This window comes from Anoplopoma fimbria, chromosome 2 (genome assembly GCF_027596085.1).
Source record: "Anoplopoma fimbria isolate UVic2021 breed Golden Eagle Sablefish chromosome 2, Afim_UVic_2022, whole genome shotgun sequence".
In the NCBI taxonomy this organism is placed as follows: domain Eukaryota; kingdom Metazoa; phylum Chordata; class Actinopteri; order Perciformes; family Anoplopomatidae; genus Anoplopoma; species Anoplopoma fimbria.
Window position 1 is genome coordinate 5526761 of NC_072450.1, and position 23755 is coordinate 5550515.

The following is a 23755-nucleotide window of genomic DNA, read 5'->3' on the forward strand; positions in this document are numbered from 1 at the left end:
GTAGTGAGTGTTATGAGGGGTAGATAGATATTAAACAGGCCCTATTATGCTATTTTCCGGGTGCATATTTTTATCTCAAGTTACTGTTACAACATGTTGACATGCGTTAATGCTCATAATCCTCCTTGTTTTTCTCATCCTGGCTGTCCTGCAGCACCTCTTCTCACCCTCTCTCTGAAACACTCTGTTGTAGCGCTTGCTCCTCCCTCCAGAAAGCAAAGTCTGCCCTGATTGGTCAGTTAGCCTGCTCTGTTGTGATTGGTCAACATTTTACATTTAAAAAAACTCTTCCTCCGGAGCTTCAGCTCCATCTCTCTCTTTTGTTGTTTGAGGAGTTTTACGTCACTTCCGTAACATTGTGACCTCATAAAGTTACGGAAGTGAAGGAGAGAATTCAATGGAGCAGTTTAAGGAGCTCAGGAGCTTCTGAGGGGGAGGGTAACTCCTTTTAGGCGTGGACTTCAGGTTTTACACTCTACGGACCTTTTACATGTAAAAAAAATATATAGCACACTAAAGAAGAGGGAAAAAGTGGAAAAGCATAACAGGGCCACTTTAAACTCTGCAGCAGTTACATGCACTTATCTATGAGTGTCTTTGACAGCAGACAAGGCTAGGACTGTGTACAGTAGCTGCTTTAAACAATATAACAAAAATGTTGATTGCAAATCTACATTAGGTGTTTTCTCTAGATGGGCAATGATCAAATGTAAATTGTATGTTTAAATGTGGCTGCTGTTGCATCTTACTGAATCTAATCTTTGTCCTAAACGAGCAATTAAAAAGTAATGACAGAAATCTGAAGAACATGGTCGACATTCTGGAGCTTTCAGCTGTATTTTTTACATTTCCAGTGAGTGGAGTAAGCGCTAAGATTTTTCTGTCAAGGACAGACATAAACTTTCATGCTCACTTTACAATAACAGAGATTAGAGAGAGAGAGAGAGAGAGAGAGATGCAAGACATTTTTGATAAGATGGCCAAAACAAAAAGATGTAATTAACTAAGTGATTGATAGAAATTAAAACATTTCATTTGAACATATCATTTCATTTTACATATTTTGTCATCTGTTATCGTGCTGCTTTAAGAAAATGATATCTGGTCTATTCATATTAATTTGTTTTGATACTTTTATTTATCAGTTAAATGAACACATCTCAATAGCACACTGGCAAAACTCCTCTTTGGATTGCAATACAAAAATATGCATTACATACCAAAATATGTATGTAAAGTATTCATATTCTATTAGACGAGAATGCCAAAATATCCCTTTTAAATGTGTCTTTAAATATAAATATTCATATTGCTTTGATACTTTTATTTATCATTTAATTGAACACATTTCAATATCAAACTAGTAACACTCCTCTTTGGATTGCAATACAAAAATATGCATTACATACCAAAATATGTATGTAAAGTATTCATATTTTATTAGACAAGAATGCCAAAAAAAACTTTTAAATGTATCTTTAAATATAATAATAATAATTGAATTGTTTAACCCTGAATCCACAATGATTCCTTATGAATAAGAAAACTTGAAACAGTTGAATTGTAAACCACCTTTAATGTTTTCCTTTAAGGGAGTTCCTTTGTTTAAAAGACATTTTCAAAAGCTGCTTTTGCAGACAGACAATGGCATCTTTTCAGGCTCGTAGGGAGGTTCCTGGAATGCAACACCACAAGTTGAATGACGTGCAAACAAAGACGTCTCAGTTTTGGTGCAGTGACCAACGGAAAGATATGCAAATATATTTTCATACACCCGATGCCACGGTCTGGGTTTACAATTTAAAATGACACCAGCTCAGAAACACCATGATGTGCTGTAGAAAAATAATGAACAAGTGTCCAACTGCCACAGTTGATAATGCAGGAGGAGTTTTTTCTTTGGAGAAAAAATACCTATCGTATGTCAGGTTTTAATTACCTAGATTAGGTTACCTAGGTTACTGTACTGCAGGATATTACAGATCCTTTAGTCCTGGCTCTTTTCACAGTCGAAAAAGCAGTCGGAACCAGAGGCTACCATAACATCTCACATGATATTCACATACACTTGTATGTTTCACAAAAACTGCTATTTCAATTTTAAGAATCATAATCAAAACAGGTGTAAAAAAACAAAAAAAATGCATTTTTGCGACAATTCCATTTACCCCAATATGAGTAAATATACATGATAAAAACATGATTTTTCTTTTTCTACACTTTGGACTATATCAGTCACATTATATCATTTTCTCAGTCAAAATGAAACAATTGTAAAAATGCCCCAAATGCATGTGACTAGCTTTGGATAAAATATATATACAAAATCCTTCACGCCTCACGTCAAGCTGTATAAAACTACACGACTATTAAAACCCCAAAAAAATCATTAAATTCCATGTGTCCAACACTTCAATTGCTTATCAGCAGTTCTCACACCACGTTGATAAAAGTTGTTTTTAGTTACACTCCACTGTCGCCTTTCTCCCCCGGCAGCAGTTTCTCCTTGGCGGAGTCCTGAATGTCTCTGTGTGGAGCCTTCTTCATTTCTCGACTTTTGACCCAGGTGTAGGCCGACGAGCCGCAGAGGACCATCATGTTACTGGTCCACCACAGCAGGCTCTTACTGGAGGAGTTGTACACCACCGCGATGACGGTCTGCACGCAGGCCTTCGCTGTCCCCGACACGTTGTGCGTGAGCGGACTGGTAAACTTGATCTGCAGGCCCGTGACGTAGCCGATGGCGAAACCGAACACCCCTCCGAGCGTCATCATGCCCCAGAACCCGAGATCGCTGAGGCGGGTGATGCTGGCGATGTGGCTCAGCTCTCCGGACACCAGGAGTAGCGGCAGGAAGAGGACGCAGGCGTTGACGTTGTTGTAATAGGACAGTTTCCAGATGTTTCCGTCCACTGCTGGCATCACCTTCTTGGTGTAGATGGCGTTCAGAGAGACACAAGCGCTGGCCACCACGCCGAAAAAGACCCCCGTCCAGGAGAGGGACCCTGCCAAGCCTTCCTGGTCCACACCGAGCCAGAATCCGCCTGAGGAGCAAGGACACATACAGGACTGTCAGATCACATTACATACAGAAGCATATTTAGGAATGTAGCAGTTCAGCAGCTGTAATCTGAAACTCAGCACTGAAACATTTAAATATCTGTCTGAGTCATGAAAGTAGTAATGAAAGTGATGCAAGGGAATAAAAGCTATATTTCTCTGATTTATTCAACACTTTTGCAGCCAGGAATTGAATTATTGTTTGAAAATGTTTTTTTTGGAAACCACTTACAGCATGTTGCCAAAATAAAGTGAACAACTCAAAATGCTGGGTTCATTCAGTTTAGGGCTATATTTCATGTTTGGGCCCCTAGCTCCAATTAAGGGACATTTTAATGCTACATCATACAATGACAGTTACTGGATTAGTTTTCGCCCAATTCAAGGATCCCGATTATGTTATTTGATTCGATAGACACTCTACAATTGAGCCAAGATTGCCTAATATTGCCTATAAAAAGTCTATCCAAAGGCATTTATTAGTTCTGACTCTGGGAAAACTTAGAACTTTGTTTCAAGAGTTTGGGGAAGAGCTTTTTCTATTTCAGCATGACAATGACCCAGTGCACAAAGCCTGATCCACTAAAAGGAGCCCTGACCTACATCCAGGTTACAAACTATTTCTGAAAGCTTTCCCAGAAGAGGGAAAGGCTTTTATAGCACCCTATAAATGAGGTGGGACCAAGTCACAAGTACCCTTCTAGTCTTTGCATTTAAGTCCCGAGACTCACTTAGTTTTAATTGTTGGTCTTTATCCATTTAAATGATTCCAACTGACTCTCAGTAAGGTAACATTAGTTATTCATGGTCAAGTGGATCCAGCGATCCGCTGGGAATGAATGTTGTTAACGTTAATAAAGTCAGGAAATGAAGGGACATTAATTAATGCGTGGCACACTTTTTAAATAACGTCGTTTTTCATTTAGGGGGCTTAGTGGAAGGTATTAAGTATTTTTAAGCCAAAAAGCTCAAGTCCAACTGAAGTCACGAGTCATCGGTGTTAGTCTTATAATTTCAGTCATATAATTATGGACTCCAGTCTGGCTCAAGTCCTAGTCATGTGACTCGAGTCCACACCTCTGTTTTGAAATGAGGCCTTAAACTATCATACAATGTCAACATGATTGTGTGCAGGAGGATACATTACAGGATCTACTAATTGCACATATTTATTTTTAGCCACTGACCTATTTCAGCAAAATTCAAGAATAATTCCAGATGCAAAATGACAAATATTTCACCATTTACAGTACCAGTCAAAACTTTGGACACACCTTCTCATTCAATGTTTTTTCTTTATTTTTATTTGTTTCTACATTGTAGATTAATATTGAAGACATCCAAACTATGAAGGAACACATATGGAATAATGTGGTAAACAAACAAATGCTCAACAAACCAGAATATGTTTTATATTTTAGATTCTTCAAAGTAGTTGAATGAGAAGGTGTGTCCAAACTTTTGACTGGTACTGTATATATATATGGTGACTAGAATTTAGCTTTTTAGCATGCAAATATTTTGTAAATAGCATTGAAACATAAGGAACAATAGCCCAAACCCTGAAAATAATAAATAAATGGTTCTAGATAAAAAATATAGGCATTACCAAAATCTGAGCCAGAATATATTTTAGATTTTAGATTCTTCAAAGTAGTTGAATGAGAAGGTGTATCCAAACTTTTGACTGGTACTGTACATAAGAGTAATTCCTGTGTTTACAACTCGCATAGAGGAATAAATACAGTAAACACATATTACCTAGGATGATGCCACAGCACAGTACGGCTCTCAGTGACGTGGTCTGCTTCAGGATGACACCTTCTCATTCAATGTTTTTTTTCTTTATTTTTTTCTACATTGTAGATTAATATTGAAGACATCCAAACTATGAAGGAACACATATGGAATTATGTGGTAAACAAACAAATGCTCAACAAACCAGAATGGAAGTAGTTGAATGAGAAGGTGTGTCCAATGACTTTTGACTGGTACTGTATATATATAAAAAAAAATAAATATAAAAATAATATATAAAAAAACCATTAAAAATAAAGAAAAAACATTGAATGAGAAGGTGTGTCCAAACTTTTGACTGGTACTGTATATATATAAAAAATATATATATATATAAAATAAAAATAAAGAAAAACCATTGAATGAGAAGGTGTGTCCAAACTTTTGACTGGTACTGTATATATATATATAATAAAATAAATATATATATAAAATAAAAATAAAGAAAAACCATTGAATGAGAAGGTGTGTCCAAACTTTTGACTGGTACTGTATATATATAAAATAAAAAAAATATATAAAAATAAAAATAAAGAAAAACCATTGAATGAGAAGGTGTGTCCAAACTTTTGACTGGTACTGTATATATATATATAAAAATAAAAAAATGTATTAAATAAAAATAAAAATAAAGAAAAAAGATTGAATGAGAAGGTGTGTCCAAACTTTTGACTGGTACTGTATATATATATATATATATAAAAAAACTAAAATATATTAAATAAAAAAATAAAAATAAAAATAAAGAAAAACCATTGAATGAGAAGGTGTGTCCAAACTTTTGACTGGTACTGTATATATATAAAAAATAAAAAAATATATAAAATAAAAATAAAGAAAAACCATTGAATGAGAAGGTGTGTCCAAACTTTTGACTGGTACTGTATATATATAAAATAAAAAAAAAATAAAAATAAAAAAGATTGAATGAATGAAAGGTGTGTCCAAACTTTTGACTGGTACTGTATATATATAAAATAAAAAAAATATTAAAAAATAAAAATAAAGAAAAACCATTGAATGAGAAGGTGTGTCCAAACTTTTGACTGGTACTGTATATATATATAAATAAAATAATATATTAAATAAAAATAAAAATAAAAATAAAGAAAAACCATTGAATGAGAAGGTGTGTCCAAACTTTTGACTGGTACTGTATATATATATATATAATAAAAAATGTATAAATAAAAAAAAATAAAAAAAAACATTGAATGAGAAGGTGTGTCCAAACTTTTGACTGGTACTGTGCATAATAAGAGTAACCCCTGTGTTTACAGCCCACACAGAGGAATAAACACAGTAAACACACATTACCTAGGATGATGCCACAGCACAGCACGGCTCTCAGTGACGTGGTCTGCTTCAGGATGACGTAGGACAGCATCACGTTGAACACGGTGCTCAGCGAGCGGCCGACGGTGTAGAAAGCCACCCCGACGTACTTCAGACACAGGTTATTGAAGGTGATCATGCTGATGAACACCACGGAGAGAGGCAGCACCTCCCTGGACGTCTTCAGGTCGAACTTCACCAAAGGGAAGTCAATGAGTCCAGGACAACATCTGGACAACATCTGCATGAGCCAGCAGAGCACCACTGTCACCACACACTGGTAGAAGGTGACAAACAGAGGTGCGTTCAGGTCCCTGTTGTCCAGAAGGTAGTTATTGAGGAACACCATGGTTATGGAGATGAACCAGTAGAGTGCAACCACAGCTCCTATCTTCACAGCCCGGTATAGGAAGGTCTCTGCGTTGTTTCCAGTGGTCTCTGAGCCGGATAAGGCCATTCTGAGGATGCTGGAGCGCTTCGGCTGCGTCCTGTTCATGGTGACAGAGAGCAGAGCTGCAGCATTGATGATGCGCTACAATGTAGCTAAACGATGCAAAACATGACGACCCTCTTCCGCAAGAATGCAACATGAAAGAGAAGTGCCGATGGTTTCAGAATAAAAGCTGCAGATGTACGAATGGCATTTAAAAGGGTTTCATGAAACACGTTTGGCCACTTTGGAAAAGTTGTGTTACAGCTACAGTACCAGGCAAAAGTTTTGGACACGCCTTCTCATTCAATGGTTTTTTTTTATTTTTATTTTATATTTTTTTTATTTTATATATATATTTTATATATATAAAGTTCCAGTCAAAAGTTTGGACACACCTTCTCATTCAATGGTTTTTCTTTATTTTTATTTTATATTTTTTTAATTTTTATTTTATATACATTGCACATTGCATTTAATGGTTATTTAGTTGAAATAGTTGTTGTTTTTTTCTCTGTCTGTATATATTGTTGTTTTTTCTATATTGCTTATTTATAATACTTGTTTTTATTTATTTTTATTTTTTTTTTTTATTTTATTATTTTTTATTTTATTTTTATTTTTAGCTTTCAATGTTTTTTGTGCACTTTACTCTTTTGTAAATTGCAATTTTTTATTTTATCTTATATTATCTTATCTTATCTCTTATCTTAAGTACCAGTCAAAAGTTTGGACACACCTTCTCATTCAATCTTTTTTCATTTATTTTTATATGTTTATTTTGTTTTATATTATATAAAGTACCAGTCAAAAGTTTGGACACACCTTCTTTCAATGGTTTTTTTTATTTTTATTTTTTTTTTATTTTATATATACAGTACCAGTCAAAAGTTTGGACACACCTTCTCATTCAATGGTTTTTCTTTATTTTTATATTTTTTTTATTTTATATATATAAAGTACCAGTCAAAAGTTTGGACACACCTTCTCATTCAATGGTTTTTCTTTTTTTTATTTTCATTTTATATTTTTTTTATTTTATATATATAAAGTACCAGTCAAAAGTTTGGACACACCTTCTCATTCAATGGTTTTTCTTTATTTTTATTTTATTTTATTTTATTTTATATATATACAGTACCAGTCAAAAGTTTGGACACACCTTCTCATTCAATGGTTTTTCTTTATTTTTATTTTTATTTTATATTTTATTTTATTTTATATATATAAAGTACCAGTCAAAAGTTTGGACACACCTTCTCATTCAATCTTTTTTCTTTATTTTTATATAAATGGTAAAAATTCACATCTTGTAGATCAATGTTTGCCCTACTGACTGTCAGTATCTCAGTTTCAACTTTTATAACAGGACACATATTTCAATATAATGTCATCATCATTCTGACAGCAATCATTTTAAATCGTTCCTTCACATCATATACAACAAAAACAGTTTGTTTACATTCAGTTTAAACTCCTCTCTTTTATTTTGAAGGCGTACGCTCAAGCCGGCGTCTCCTTGGTCGTGACTACTTCCTTCTTTGAGCCAACTTTTTTATTTAAAGAGACAGTGTCCTTCACTATATATGTTCAACGATTAAAATGTTGTCAATTTATTATTTAGGCATATGTCAATACACAGTTCCTCATCAGTCAAACGAGTTAGTGTAAATGTTTCAGCCTGCATTTCCCCCTTTTTTCATCTAGTATCTAATCCAATTTTCCTTTTTTTATGATCACCTGCCAAATCAATATATATTTTTGCATTAACCTGCTTTTTTTCCATGATTGGGTATATGATGCATTATTAAAAATATTGTTTCTGCACAGAGAAACATGTCTATCGGGACTTGTGTCTTGTCTTTTAATGTAAATACTTCCCCTCCCATTAAGCACCAGCACAGGTAAGCTGATGCACGGTGCATCATTTCCTGGTTTACACAATGTTGTCCTGTCAGAAGGCAGTGCATGGGACAAAAAATAGAAGGATATTATCAAATAATATAATCAATAATCCAATACAATGCAAGACCATGTTTATCCCGTTTATTTTTAAGATTTCAGATTTACCTGTCAGGAGGGAGAAGGCCTACCTGAGGGTCTCAGACTGCACTGACTAAGATAGGAAAATGCTCTAGGCGTTGGTTTGCTCTAAACTTAAACCAAATAAGATCCAGAAACTCATGTATAAAACTCAAAAGGCAGCCAACGTAAAGCAAAGAAAATACGTCTTACCTCTTGTCACTCACACCGAGCAATACATGTTTCAAAATTTGCCTCGCCTTGATAACCAGAGTAGGTGTTGACAAAACCACATTGTCATGTTTGAAGGTGGTTAATGTGTTAATATGTTATGCCAGTTTTTCAGGTCCAGTAGGTTCACCCATGGCACACTTTCAGATTTGAATCAGAATTGCGAGGCGGCTCCACTTTCGTCCAGCCTCGTTCAACAAAACTCAACAATATTTCCCCATTTATCAATCTGTAGAACATATTATTTACATTACAATACATGGCTGCAAAAAATAGGCCTATTTATAACAGCAAATATTTTGAATTACGAAATAAAATAATATATATATATATTTCTTTTTAAATAGGGTGCCTTATAACATTTTAAAGTCTAGGAGGGTAAGGCATACTTAAAATACATAAATGCATGTATAAATGCTTAAAAAACAGAGTACCTTTTGGGTTAATAATATTTTGTTTGTATAATTGATTTTTTTTTACAAGATGTTATATACATTTTAGTATAGTATTTGTGGACATACATCCTCATTCTCAAACATGGCCTAATGTGATATACTATATTATACTTTTAGCACTAATATTGTTAGTTATTAACTTAAAGATAAGCATTTAATATCCAGGAATTCACATCATAGACACTATATTGAATATTGCTGCAACATTTGGCCACAATTTATCAAATAGACCTACACAGTCCAAGAAGGTAGCCTACATGTGCATGTGTGTGCACATGATCAGGTTGGTAGCACATCATCGTCATTTTAAGAAAATATACATTAATTTATTTTGTTTGGATCCGTTATTTGGGTTAAGACTCTATCTGCTCACACAGTCATATTTTAAAGTTCAGTATGGAAGCAGTCTTTGTGTTTGGACATATGCTCTTCAGGTTTTGCCTTCATTTAAAGTACTGATTTTCAAAATATGTCTTTATGTCCATATCATGGATCATGGATTTATAGTCTGTGTAGTATAATAATCCAAACCCCTGCAATAAAGACAACGTTTTTAAAGTTATACGTGTCACAGGGTTTTATTTTAAAGGACTGAAGATGTTTGAAGAAGAGATTATATGCATTGTTGCATTTTTAATGAATCTGATATTAAACTCAAATAATAATAAAATATTCACCTTGATAAACCTCAAAAAGAAAAAAAATATCTTCTTATTTTTGCTGTAAATAAACTGTTTTTCTTTTTAATTATTATATGGTTCACTAATACTTAACTGTAAATAAAGCCTCATGACAGTAGGTGGCAGCAGATTATCAATGTTGATTATGTGGCTGCAGGATTATGAACAGCCAACTGCTGCAAAGACAGTGTTGTTGAATAGTGACAATGAGCATAATTTGTTGTTTTTGTAGTGAATGAAAAAAATACAGAGTGGGATATATTATCGTAAAAGCAAATGAACACTTCAAAAACCACCACAACCACAAAAACAACAACAACAGTTACCTGTATGACATGAAATGTTTTTTTTTAAATAAATTCATACACCAATCTTTTCTCAGTTAGACTACTGGATTGCCCTCTTCACTTGCCTCAGCGAAGCAGTCCTTGATCACCTACAACACGGTCAAAATGCTATTAGTTAAACCTAATACTAAGTCATAAATACCATTCATTGGATCCGTTCAATGACTGCTTTTGCATTGTTTTTTATTACAGTGAAGACAGACAGGAAATGTGTTGAGAGAGGTGCCTGGCATGCAATGAAAGAACCAGGACTTTGGGATTAATGGCATCTTAAACCAGTAATCCTCGAAGACACCCACATTTATGACATTTCCTTAGCTCTTACACTACAGAACTAAGTCCACCCATCTGCTGACATCCTTAAGCACTGCCTCAAAACTAATTCTTATCGTTTTTTAGTTGCCTTTTTTGCTCGAAAAAGTGCCCTGATTATCTATGCGAGTGCTTTGTGTTTTATTCTTTGTGTGCATATTTCTTTGCACTTGCATTTTTATTTCCCATTTGTGTTTAAAAGAAGTTTAACTTGCACTTCACTTTCCTTTTTTAGACCTTGTATGAAACCCCGTCTTCCTGCTGTCATCGTTCAGTTGCTTTCTCAGTTGCTGGGCAATTGCTGTAAGTGAATGTTGTCTGTTGCCGTTATATTTTCTGCTACGGTACACAGCATGTCACTTTGCTGTTAGCCGCTGAGTTGGTAAGCAATGCCCATGGACTTTTATAGGGTATGCTCTCAGCAAGGATGTAAAAATCCATCCTCCAAGAACACAGAGGCAGTATTTGTGCAGTGTGACTCAGCCGGTACCGCACATCCATCAGGAGGTGTCTGACCCCTCAATGTTTTCCTTTTTGCTTAGGCAAGAGGACCAGGATCTGATTGACTTGTTGAATCTCATGTTTTCTGATCCAGGCAACCCACGTAAACTTACTGGGTTGTCTTATTCACAGTTTCTGGGTTGTTAGTGACTCCAGATACCTAAATGTATGTGCAAAGGCACTAAAGAAATTAGTTTTTCATGACATTTGGCATATACATTTTATTGTACATGCATTCTACATCAAGGATATTAGAATATACCTATAAAGACTGAATGCAACAAGGCGTTTGTAACAGTAGGACTTCCAATTAACCTTTGACCCTCAGTATTTCACATATTCTTCTGATGGTACCTTCAACTACAGTAAGTGATCTATCCTTGCATTAGTCTTCCATATACAGAGCATTTCTTGTGAAAACAATAATGTTTAGTCTGTGTCCTATTATGACAAAGAGATATGAAGTCCCATATCGCCATAACGGAAAAAAGGCCTCTTTGTAAAGATCAAACTATTGCATTTTTAAAACGTACTGTATCAGTCAGCTAACTACTGGATGATGCAGTTACACAAAAGCAAGATAAATACCACCACAGAGCTCTGTATGTACCAACATCAAGGGTATCATTTTTAGGCTTTTCTCTAAAACCTTCTATTTATGTGAATTGTTTCATTCAACAAACATCTGCGATGATGGCTACTTGATAATCCAAATGACAAATACCCCACATCCTCCTCTGATGCATTTTGCCCCCGTCACAGAGCACAAGGCATGGTTAATGTCAAGTCAAATCACGTCAGTTTCATTCAAATAGCTTATAACACAAATTTTCCGTCACGAGGCTCAACAATCTGTACAGTGTGTGACACCATCTATCCTTAGACCAGTGGCGGCTGGTGCTAAAAAAATCTGGGGGGGCGCACTGGCGGGCGGGGATTACAACACAACAATAAACTACTTGAACATAAATTTTGCTCTCCTCTCCTTCAGGCCAGCAAATTTTTCAATGACTTTCTGATTGAAATCTGTCATTTCACAAACAAGTCTCTTTTCCATGGAGAGCATGGCCAGTGCATTCAGCCTCTCCTGGGTCATGGTGTTTCTGAGGAAGGTTTTCACTCTTTTCAAGGTTGAGAAGCACCTCTCTGCTTCAGCTGTGGTCATGGGTGTGGTGATGAGGATCTTTAAGAGAGTGACAGTTTCTGAAAAGACATCTTCAAGATTGTTTTCCATGAACAGCTGGAACAGGTCCACTGCACCACAACAGGCTCTGAACTCTACTTTGCTGTAGATGAGACTGAGCTCTGTCTTCAGTTTGCTTCCATTCAGCATTTTGTAGGCCTTCAGCGTGCTTTGTAGTGTCTCTTCAGGAAATGCCCCCTGATGGTCCTCAAACCTGTCCCCCTGCAGCAAGGTTGCACAGACAAGATGGTCGGTGAAGGAGAAGCGCTCCCTGGTGTGTCCCAGAATGGTGTTGCAGATCTACAGAGAGAAGAATATCCACATCCAGCTAGCCAACTGTGTTTGGTGTAACACAAACGGGAGAAGCCTCTAGTGTAACTCCTTCCCCTGTCACTTGCCTGCTGCTGGATTTGTATAATAATAATAATAATAATAATCAATCCTTTATTAGTCCCACAATGGGGAAATTATTTCTCTGCATTTAACCCATCCCGGAGGAGCAGTGGGCTGCAATGAAGCGCCCGGGGAGCAACTTGGGGTTAGGTGTCTTGCTCAAGGACACCTCGGCATGTTGCTGGTAGAGGGGTTTGAACCACCAACCTTGTGGTTACGGGACAAGCGCTCTACCTCATGTGCCACAGCCGCCCCAAATATCAGGCTGCTCCGGTCCAAGCTCCTTTATTCTTTTTTTTTCCTCCACCGAACGCCTCGAGAAAGGATTACTGCGTAACGAAACAACCGAATTTTCGTTTGCTGTCGCCATGTCTCCTCCTGTCTTCTCGTTGTTGTTTTTTTCTGTCTGCTCCGTGTGCGCGTGGGCGTGTCTGTCGCTCTTTGAGTGACAGGCACGGCTCCGTTGCCAGGGGAGTGACTTTGACTGACAGGTATCATGAATCAATCAGACTGGATGAAAAATGAGCCCAAGCACGCTGATTGGCCAGGGGCGCAGAGAGCTGCGCCCGGAGGAGAATCTTGAAGTGACCAATTAGAGACCAGCATGAAGTCACATGGAAGCCAAAAGTTTAAGAGGCCACATACACACTCATTTGGCCGGCGCCCCTCGCTATTGAAATGCATGAAACAACCCAGAATAAACCCAATATTGAATGGAAAGGCATAAAAATTTAAAAGTAAAACCCATTGTATGAGTGAACACTGAACAGACGTGGTAATTACTTTTTATTATGTAATTTCTGTTTACTGTGTCTATACTTTTTTCCTGAAATTTTGATGGGGGCGGCGCCCTAGCGCCCCCTATTGACCGGCCGCCACTGCCTTAGACCCTCCATCTATTTCAACAACTGGAAATGCTGCCACCATTTTCTCCTTCTACAGACCAACGACTGGCATTTGTACCTTTTATGTCTCACCTAAAATGGAACATACCATCTGTTCAGGATACAGGGGTAAAATTAAAACGGTGTTTACCAGGAGGAAACCTCCAGTTCTGAAAATTGAAGCCAATGGGTAAGTTCTTTGAATTTGCATTCTCTCAAATGGCCATCAGGGGGCGACACCTCTGGTTGCAAAAAGAAGTCAGATTGTATAGAAGTCTTTTTTTTTTTTACCTCAATAAACATTGTAAACTTGAGTTTATGGTCTCAATTGCTTGTTTCAAGTCTTCTTCAATACAGAATGATCATCATTTATTTAATTATGTTCACATTTAGAGTAAAATAGACCAGAAAGCAGGGTATGCTTTTGGTTGTGGCTACCTTGTGATTGACAGGTTACTACCAGATCTGTATACAGTGGGTACATCGCAAGTCTCTTATTTGTCATTTCCTCACTCCAACCGATCTGACTGATCTGATATATCCCATCAAAACTGATGTTTTATACCAGAGTGAAGACAGATCACAGAATAAACTCAAGTTTATCACTCTGTATCACTCTCAAGTTTTATATTTGATTTGGTTTCTGATTCACCGTCTGGTTCAAATATATGTTAATTGTAGGTCTGAACAACAAAAGGACCACAGACAACTTTATTTATTTATGAGGAAGATTTGTCTTTTTATGATCTGTTACTTAACTTTTATTATGGATACAGTTAAAGTCAGAGAGAGCAGGAGAGTCTTTGTGTCTGTTGGCAGAAACACTTTTTACATCATTTAGCATCATTTCCATTCAGTCACGTGAGGCTGATAATTGCTGAATGTCGGGTTTGATATGAGTTACATCTTTTCCCCAGAAACATTTAGCCTAATAAATACTTCCCAGGTTCGAAAGAAATCATAATCAAAATCTGGGTCTTCATAATGACATCACCATCAGGATATCTGTAAATACAGACACAGAAGGAATAAATAAGACAAACGCAATCTGCCAGTAGATATCCATCCTCCGCTTATAAGCAGGACACAGACCACAATACAAATACAGAATGCAGTTTGTTAAACAGGTAACAGGCTGCAGAGAGAAAACACTGCTGCTCTGACATTAATGATAACTGTGTGCAGACACATGCTCGATCAAAAGTCTCGACAGCTGTTCAAGCCCACTGATCCAGCTGTGATCGGCAGCCATCATCATCAGAAAATTGACGTCGCTTCACATGACGCTACAGAGGAAATGAAGTCTCAGTTCTCTAAAAACATATTTCCTCGTGTCATCTTCGTCTCGCCATGCATCCCCGGCGGGAGGGACTAAGACACAAGAAAAATACGCAAGTGAGGGAAACGTGGATGCAATTAAGAGCCTTGGGATGTGCCCCTTGACGCTACTACGGTTTCTCTCCTCTGCAGTCTAAATATGGTCTCTTCCATTCACTTGTTGCAAAAAAACAAGATGACGAAGTCCAAAATCCAAGTTGGCGACGGCCAAAATGCAGAACTTAAGGCTTCAAAAACACAGTCCACAAACTAATGCTGGACGTCACAACGACTATGTTTACTTCTTATATACAGTTTAAGGTGTAAACATGCCTTTAAAAAGCTATTTAAGCTATATATCTATATATATATAGATATATGAGCACACATGACACTAACTGGAAGAGAATGTGCTCTGCTGTGAAATACATTTACCCTCCTTCAACGAGTTAACAATGCCAAGTCTACAATGAAGCCCACCTGTTCCCACTATCACCGTATTAGATGATATGCAACATCATAACAAGTAGAACAAAAAGGCCTCCAATCATCCCCAGTTATGTTGACCTTTTAACAGATCACCACTCTGTAGGACAGCAGAAAAACTACAACAGGCTTGTATCGGCTGATACATTATTAATTGGTACAGGGCCTGGTAAAGTCAGGGAAGCAGGCTTTTTCCAGACCAAAGACAGCAGAGCTCCTTCTTTACTAGAACCACTGGTTTTTATTATTAATGACACCAGTATCATTAAATGAGGCCGTTGTGACTACAGTCGCACTAACACTGCATGGCTAACCCGATGCCAGTGTTGTGCTGGGCTATAGGTAATTGCTGTTCGCGATGAATCATCCAGCAAAGTGGGGTGAATGGATATTAGGTCGTGAGGGTGAGGCTGTGCGGTACAGTCCACGGGGCAGCTTAATTTCAAACACATATAATCCTCCCTCGTGGACCAAAGTTGGTTTCGAGGCCGTTTTTACTACTTTGATCTCCCTATGGTTGTAACAAGCCCCTATTTCCTGCTGTCTAGGGAAAAGAAAGAGAAGGAGGCCCTCCTTATGAATGCTTTTTACTACAATTGGAGTGTTAAAGTAGGCTGGAAGGAAAAAAGATCAGATGGACAAAACATATAAAAACCTCACACTGAGTTATACACTGCCCTGTTATGTGTGTTTATTGAATCCAGGGTCGACGGTGCATGCCGGTAGCTCCCATGAATCTGGCTACATTTTTGTCTTAAACAGGCCCTATTATGCTATTTTCTGGGTGGATATTTTTTTTATCTCAAGTCACAGTTACAACATGTTTACATGCGTTAATGCTCATAATCCTCCTTGTTTTTCTCATTCTGGATGTCCTGCAGCACCTCTTCTCACCCTCTCTCTGAAACGCTCCGTTGTAGCGCTTGCTCCTCCCTCCAGAAAGCAAAGTCTGCTCTGATTGGTCAGCTAGCCCGATCTGTTGTGATTGGTCAACGTTTCACATTTCAAAAAAACTCTCCCTCCGGAGCATAACAAATGAATGACAGGTCACAACAGGGTTCAAACCCGGGCTGCCTGGCTGAGAGACTGCATTCATAACCACTCTACCATAGGAAAGAAGAGATTCAGCTCCATCTCTCTGTTTTGTTGTTTGAGGACCAAACTAGCTAGTGAGTTTTACGTGATTATCGTAACATTGTGACCTCATAAAGTTACGGAAGTGAAGGAGATAATTCAATCGAGCCATTTCAGGCAGCTCAGGAGCTTCTGAGGGGGAGGGTAACTCCTTTTAGGCATGGACTTCAGGTTTTACACTCTACAGACCTTTTACATTTAAAAATATATATAACACACTAAAGGAAAGTTTTACACTCTACAGACCTTTTACATTTAAAAATATATATAACACACTAAAGGAAAGGGGAAAAGTGGAAAAGCATAATAGGGCCACTTTAACTTTTTAGTATTTGTTACCAGAGAAATCATGGCATATGATCAAAAATCACTCATTAACATTGGTTAAGGATGCGTCGGGATCAATTTGTGGGGATGTGAACGTTCAGAAAAAAAATGCACTGGAATACACTGTGTTGATTAGTTGTTTGTCATATTCTTCTTGTATAGCCAATAGGCTATAATTGCATTAGGTAATGCAACCCTTTGTTGCATATTGACAATAAATTATCCTTGAAGCCTTGAATGGCTGCAGTTAGTACACAGCTGTTCATTTGGGCCATGGATTTCATGAACAATGGACCCTTTGCACAACAGACATTTGACAAGTCATTGCAGTGTAAGTACTAACATTAATTATGCCGCATACAAGTTAGGAGTACAAGAGCCCTTGTATGTGCATGCTGGCTTAAATTTCCTTTTTTTTTTTTTAGGTCCAATATCCTCCTCCTCCCCTACCTCTTTGGTAGGAATATCCTTTCTCTTGATGGCCACTGGAATGCCTGTGACACACTAACTTGAATGGGAGCATAATTCATTGTATCTATTACACATGTGATTGACCTGCTGTGGCATGTCAGAATGGTGGCTGTGAGGGCCTATAGATAACATCTCTAAAACAGTAGGCTACAATTGTGCCAACATTTATATATTTCATGGGCTGATCGGGATATTATAAAGCATAGATTTATCTGATGTTTTATCATTGAAAACAGAAACTCATTGCTAGGGAACAACAATGTTTTTTCTCTGTCAGCTGATGTCATTCACATTTACAAGGAACCTATACACAAAAGAGAAATAAACAGGATTTGCGTATAAAATTCCATTCTTACATGCTATTTAGTACGCTAAAACAGTTTGTAAGATCTTTAGTATGTCTGAATATCCCACAATGCAATGCGTTAGGAAGACATTAAAAACTGATAATGGTGGACAGTTCTGTAAATTCAAATTATGCTTCAAAATTTAAGATTCCTCTTTGCTAGGCGTTATGTATTTTCAAAATATTTGTTCAGACTTTGTGATTCTCACAAATCATCGTTTGGTCACAAGAGGTTTGAACGTGTTACCATGGTTACGCGTCTACAACCGGCAAGGAGGCTTCCAGGAAGGAATTACGTGGCAATTACAATTCACTGCGTCCGAAAAGAAACATACTGCTGTTTATTGATACAAGTTTATGTTGAACGCTGATAATCAATATAACAATTTCAAAAGAGAATGGAAACTTGTACAATAGGTTAATTAAAGCCATTCATTTTTGTTTCTATGACACTGACTAAATATCAAAGCTCCATTTGATGTTTAGCCAGTGTCATTTTCAAACAATAAATCAACATATTCGTAACAAATTATCCAAGTTACAATTTACTAATGCATGTTTGAGTTATTTAAGTGCTTATGCTGCTAGAGTTGGCCCGTGATCGCTTCACTGTGATTGTGTCTTTCCAGTGAAAGCCCCTCCCTTTAGTGACAACTGATTTAATTGAGGGGACACTTCTCTGGCCATCGCGCACATAAAACATCCCATCCTTGTAAGACTTTTAGAGCCAAGAAAGGCGGACATCCTCCTAAAGAACCAAAGGCCATAAAACATGAATGAGCTGTCCTCTCAGAATTAAATAGCACGGTAGAGCTATTAAGGATTCCTCTAAGTATTCAGCTGGTCATCCTCCTCTCAGCCCCGCAACATGAAATACAGCTGCAGTATATGTATATGCAGATGTACTATTCGTCACTGTCGGACTGACATGTTGGCTTTGTTCACTGGCAGACTCCGAGCCCCCGTCATCAGCAGACGCGACGAGTGCGATGACTCATCCTCCAGTGAGGAGCAGCAGTCGTAACTGTGGAGCAGCACAATGGCAACGGTGCTGCCATTTTGTTCAGCAAGGTTTCCACATACATCCATTCCCTCATGTACTCCTTTTCATTCATGTGCAGGTCAAAAGTCTGCCCCAGCGTGCATTGATGGCGGATAATCGCTCCCGATAGGTCACCAGTCAAACAACATGACACAGACGCAGACAGCACTGGACTGAATGTCCTGGGAGCGTGGGAGGAAAAGTGATGCAAAGCCATATGAACAAAGGCGAGAAATCCACACAGAGAAAGACAAAGCAAGTTTCTTTATATAGAACATTTCAGCGGCAAGGCAGTTCAAAAGGGCCTTAAATAAAACATCAAAAGCCGAAAAGACAAAAGTGCAAAAGAGATTATAAAAAAGGAAATGCAATGAGGAACACTCATTAGAGACTGAGTGATTAAATAAAGATTAAATAAAGAAAAAAACAAGCTAAAATAGAATGAGACAAGAATACATGTTCCCAATGCAGTGTAAGAAATTATTTAATAAAAAACAGTGGCAAACAGAAGTTTTTAGTCATAAATGTAAAGTCTGGGGACAGAAAGTAGACCTGAGAGGTCTGGGTATTTCATAATGTAGCAAAAGATCTGAAAGAAACAGATTCATTTTGACATGAAATATTGGACAGGCAGTAAAGACCTCAGAACTAAAGTGACCTGATCTACTTTCTTGGTCTTAGCAATTTTCCACCTCTCTTAAAGAAAAAAAAGAAGAAAGGGGCGTCGTCACACACTGATTGGCCGTGAGGGGAAAGGCGCCAAGCTGCTCTCAATTCTTAATTAGGAGCAGGTCTCTCACGCTCGGCGCAACAGGTGATCTGAATAACCCTCCAATCAACTCAGGGGAAATGTGACGTTCAGCTAAAATGAATTGGAGAAAGGAAAATGAAGGCAAGTACCAAAGAACGAGGGACTGAGTGTGTTTTTCAGAGTACAAAAAAAAATTGCTTCTCCCAGATTTTGAAAGTCACCATGATTTGGAGTTTTTAAATCATGCTGCAACACAATGTGATATTTTACATTTGTAGAAATAGAAGAAAGAAGAAGAAAACTGTTATCTCCCTGGACTGAAAATATTTAGATTTTGTGGAAAACATGAATCCCACGTCAATATGTGGATTAAGAGCTATTCATCTCAGCGACAACTGAGCGCAAATGTATTCCTTTAAAAAAATGTATGATTCCAGTGTTTAGGTGTTTAAACATCAGTGGGCTTTCATTTTGCGATAATTCCGCACGTCAATGTATTTTTTCTGGAACTGTTGTTTTTGTAATTACTACGTTAACACAGTATATAAATGTTACTTGGCGAAAAAACTCTTTTTTTATCAAGGTTGATTTTTCTGAGCTTTTAAACCGCAAATAAAAGCATAAATCAATTACGTTGTGCGGAACAGGGCGAGATATATTTGTGTTATAAACAACAACAACAACAACAACAACAACAACAACAACACTCAACACTGTAGTTAAAAATAAGATGGCCAACTTTATTACTACTTTCAATCTTGACAAAGCAGCACAGTTCAGATCCAATCCTTCTGTTCTTACTTTTCACAATAAAAGATCTAGACGTATAATTTCTAACATGTAATAAACATTTCCGTGTTGTTTATTCACCGGTATGTTAAAGCTTTTGAAATGGACATGAAAAAAAAAATGAATTAACTATATACAGTTATTTTTTAATTCTCTTTCTGCTCTGGTCAATCATTTCTGAGTTAAGTTAAACTAGCTCATCCCGTACCATTGAACGTGGCACATAATGTGCACATGAGTGCACTACAAAGGTCGCCAGCAGCCTACCTCTCTGAGTGACTCACTGGTTCCAGCGCTGTTAATGAAGCTAAAGTGGCTGTGTGCTCCACGCCTGTGTTTTCCGTTCCCCTGCACCGCTGCCCCAAGGGCTTGGTTAATTATCTCCTTTGTTTAAAATGGTTCTCACACCGGCTTTGAATGTGCTGTTAGTGGGGTGAGTGAGTGGTTTGTGCCTGATCAATAACAGGACTCCTGTGTAGCAGGAAGAAAATCCCACTTGTCCTCTTCTTGTGTGTGTTTTTCTCTGATTCAATCCTCCCTTTTTTTGCTGTTTATCTCCTCTGTTCTTTTTTTCCCTCTGACTCTCTCCTGCTTCATTTCCATGTTTTCCTGTCTGAGACTCTCTCTTCTCTAAAGCAGTGAGGTTATCCTCTGCATAAAACATAAATGATCCCAAAGTCCAAGTGATAGCAAATAACACAGTTGTTAGGTTTAACTTGTCACAAAAAGAATGGAAACTATCATTTGATAGATTTAGATCAGTTGATTGCTTAACACTTTAATCAATCAATAACAAATGGTAAATTGTTTGTTATTTAAAATGTAGTTAATATTTATTTTCCTTTTATAATGAACTGATCAATAATAATGTTTACTAAATATTAGTAATGCTATAATTTACGTTATCTTAACAACTATCTATCAACACTACATAGATAGATGGTCTATCTGTGTCTGTCTGTCTGAACTAAATATGAACTATTAACAAAGTATTTCTAAATAATATAAAAATAATGTTTATATATACTTAGATGGTCTCTAAAGTTGCTATTAACAATTTAACAAAGTGCTAATATTGTTTAAAAAAGTGATTATAGATGCTTTACAAAGTTTTTAATAACCAATTACCAAAGTGTTAACTTTTGTTTTAAATAATGTCTAAAGATGCGTTACAAAGTATGTAATAACCATTTTGCAAAGTAAGATAATCATCAGTTGCAACTACATAATAGCAATCCAAATAATGTTTGTAGACAGTTAACAGACTAACAATTAACCATTTACAAAGTGTAACAAAAAAGTTGTCCAACTACATATGTAATGTTTGTGAAGTTCCATATTGGGAGGTTTGTAATATTGCTCTCATAACTAGATCCACGAGGAGAGAGTGGATGATGAGTAGACAGCATGCAATGTATGTTCAAGGCCATCTTAGAGTACTATAACATACCATAAACATTACATTTGGTACAATTTTTTTTTGTAAAAATATACCGCCACGTCAAAATGAATACACGTGCAGTTTTATTAAAAATAGAAAAGGCATACACAAAACTTGTATAATACAAATATGTTTTCTCAGTTCTTGCAAACAACTGGCTCCAATTACCTTTTGTGGTTGACAAGGCATCAAAACATAACTTCAGCTACGGGATAAAATAAGTTTTTTCCTCATTACCAAACTTCTGTTTAATAGCCTTTCTGACTTTAGCCTCCTCCTTTCTGGTTTTGTAAGCCTGTAAAAAGAGCTAATAAAACAAAAGTTTTACTTGCCAATAAAGTTCTCGCGCAGACAGAGCCGTGATTAACAGGTCACTGAACACACCCCTGCTATATTGTCACTATCAAAGACTCATGCACAGACACATTTTAAACCTGAAATCCTTCGTGCAATGAACATTGACAAGACAGTGGAGGGTTTATTGTGCCATTTGTGAAGATTTTTCACCTCATGCTGAATAATACGGAGCCACTCTGGCCTAATTCTATCGTAAAAAATTTGAAAATGTGTTTAAATGGATAAAAAAATAAATAGGGTGGCTTAAACCAACAGTTACAATCAGAACATGAACAGCAAAACCAATTGAATATCAAGTTTGTTCTTTTTTCTGCCTCCTAGAGATCAAAAATTCCCTCTGATTGAATATTTTATGACCACAAGTGGACAGAAAAACTCCAAAATAAACCCTAGAAATACCTAATAAATGCATTTATGCATCTTTAAAACAAGTCAAAGGTAGTGCCACACACAGTAAATTCCTCCTTAATTTCAACTGTCACTTGAAATAAGTCTTAAATAAACCCAAGCATCAGCTTTACCCTACAAAGTATTTTTTTCTAAAATAGCATAAGCCAAAACTCATTAAGGTTTTATTTTGTGGGCCTCTGAGGAATAACAGCTAGTGGAACGAGTCTCAGAAACATAAAATGAGGACTTTTTTTTTTTAATCAATTCCTGTGTTCTTAACACATGTAAATAACCTTTCATCATCCAGCAGGTTTTGTTCAGACACAATAGAATAAAAGAAAATAAAGTCATCTTGATCAGTCAATCTGTAAAATGGCAACGATTTCATCCTCTAAGCAATTCTTATTTTGAAATCTAAGGGATGTTAGCTTATTCACAGCTTTAATTATGAATCAAAATATTCTTAATTTGATGTTGGCAGTCACTCAGAAGATGTATCTAAATTTGGAGGCTCCTCATTTACAGTTCAGGATTTAAATACTTCAACTTTTGACTTCTCATCTCTTGCATCACCGCATCCCTCAAAGTCTGTCACCAGGGAAAAATAACTCATCAGTGTGAAAAGACAAATGATTAAATAAGTGGGCCGAGCGTGCGTGTGTGTGCACTCACATTTATAGTGCGTGCATGTGTGTGTGTGTGTGTGTGTGTGTATACAGTGTGATGGGGCACTTGGATGAAGGCGGGCTGCTAAAAAGAAGCTGTATCCTCTATTATCTCGCGGCCAAGGCGGCATTTCTGCTGACACAGTGAAATATTGATGTGGAATAAATTCCCGTCTAATTAGAGTGGCTGAATTAATCGGGAAGCGTTTAATTAGCAGAGTTTTCTTTTCAGTCGAGGGGAGGTTTTGATCTGAGCCATATGGCTGCTCCCTCTGATGTGCCGTGGTTCGCAGGCTTTTAAATATGAATTACTTTTGTGAGAAGCTTCAATGAAATTGAGCTTTTTGGTGTCAGAAGGTAAACTGTAATAGACCCGAGTAGTGTGAGATACTTATATATAATTCTATATCCAGTTATCCATGTCTTACTGGACAACTGACAGATGCTGATTTGTGGAAAAATGTAATTAAGTTATTGGTCCTGGGAACTTTTTGTGTTTGCTGTGTTTTTGAAAATGAAAAATTCACCCTAGGTCATTTGATAATCATTTTACAGTCAGTCTTGTAGATTGCAGAAGTTGAATCCACTCCACAGTGGCCTCAATTTCAG

The 23755-nt window shown here is 37.0% G+C and overlaps 1 protein-coding gene across 2 annotated transcripts; it reads right to left on the reverse strand.

Annotated features, from left to right (window-relative positions):
- Positions 1–1174: 1174 nt before the first annotated feature.
- On the reverse strand, positions 1175–8928 carry slc35c1 (solute carrier family 35 member C1). 2 transcript variants are annotated; one of them, XM_054617950.1, is made up of 3 exons: positions 8858–8928; positions 6175–6680; positions 1175–3044 (listed from the first exon to the last, which is right to left on the reverse strand). In XM_054617950.1, exons 2-3 carry the CDS (start codon positions 6647–6649, stop codon positions 2464–2466), a joined length of 1056 nt encoding a protein of 351 aa, XP_054473925.1. In that variant the 5' UTR covers positions 6650–6680; positions 8858–8928; the 3' UTR covers positions 1175–2463. The 2 variants fall into 2 exon arrangements, with proteins under 2 accessions (XP_054473925.1, XP_054473924.1); XM_054617949.1 differs by lacking the exon at positions 8858–8928 and having other exon boundaries at positions 6175–6767.
- Between the last annotated feature and the right edge of the window lie 14827 nt (positions 8929–23755).

Coding starts and splice junctions, on each gene's coding strand:
- slc35c1 (XM_054617949.1), bottom strand. CDS start 6,688: ATGAACAGGACGCAGCCGAAGCGCTCCAGCATCCTCAGAATGGCCTTA. Junction 3,045..6,174: donor GTGCTGTGGCATCATCCTAG/GTAATGTGTGTT, acceptor CTTGCTCCTCAG/GCGGATTCTGGCTCGGTGTG.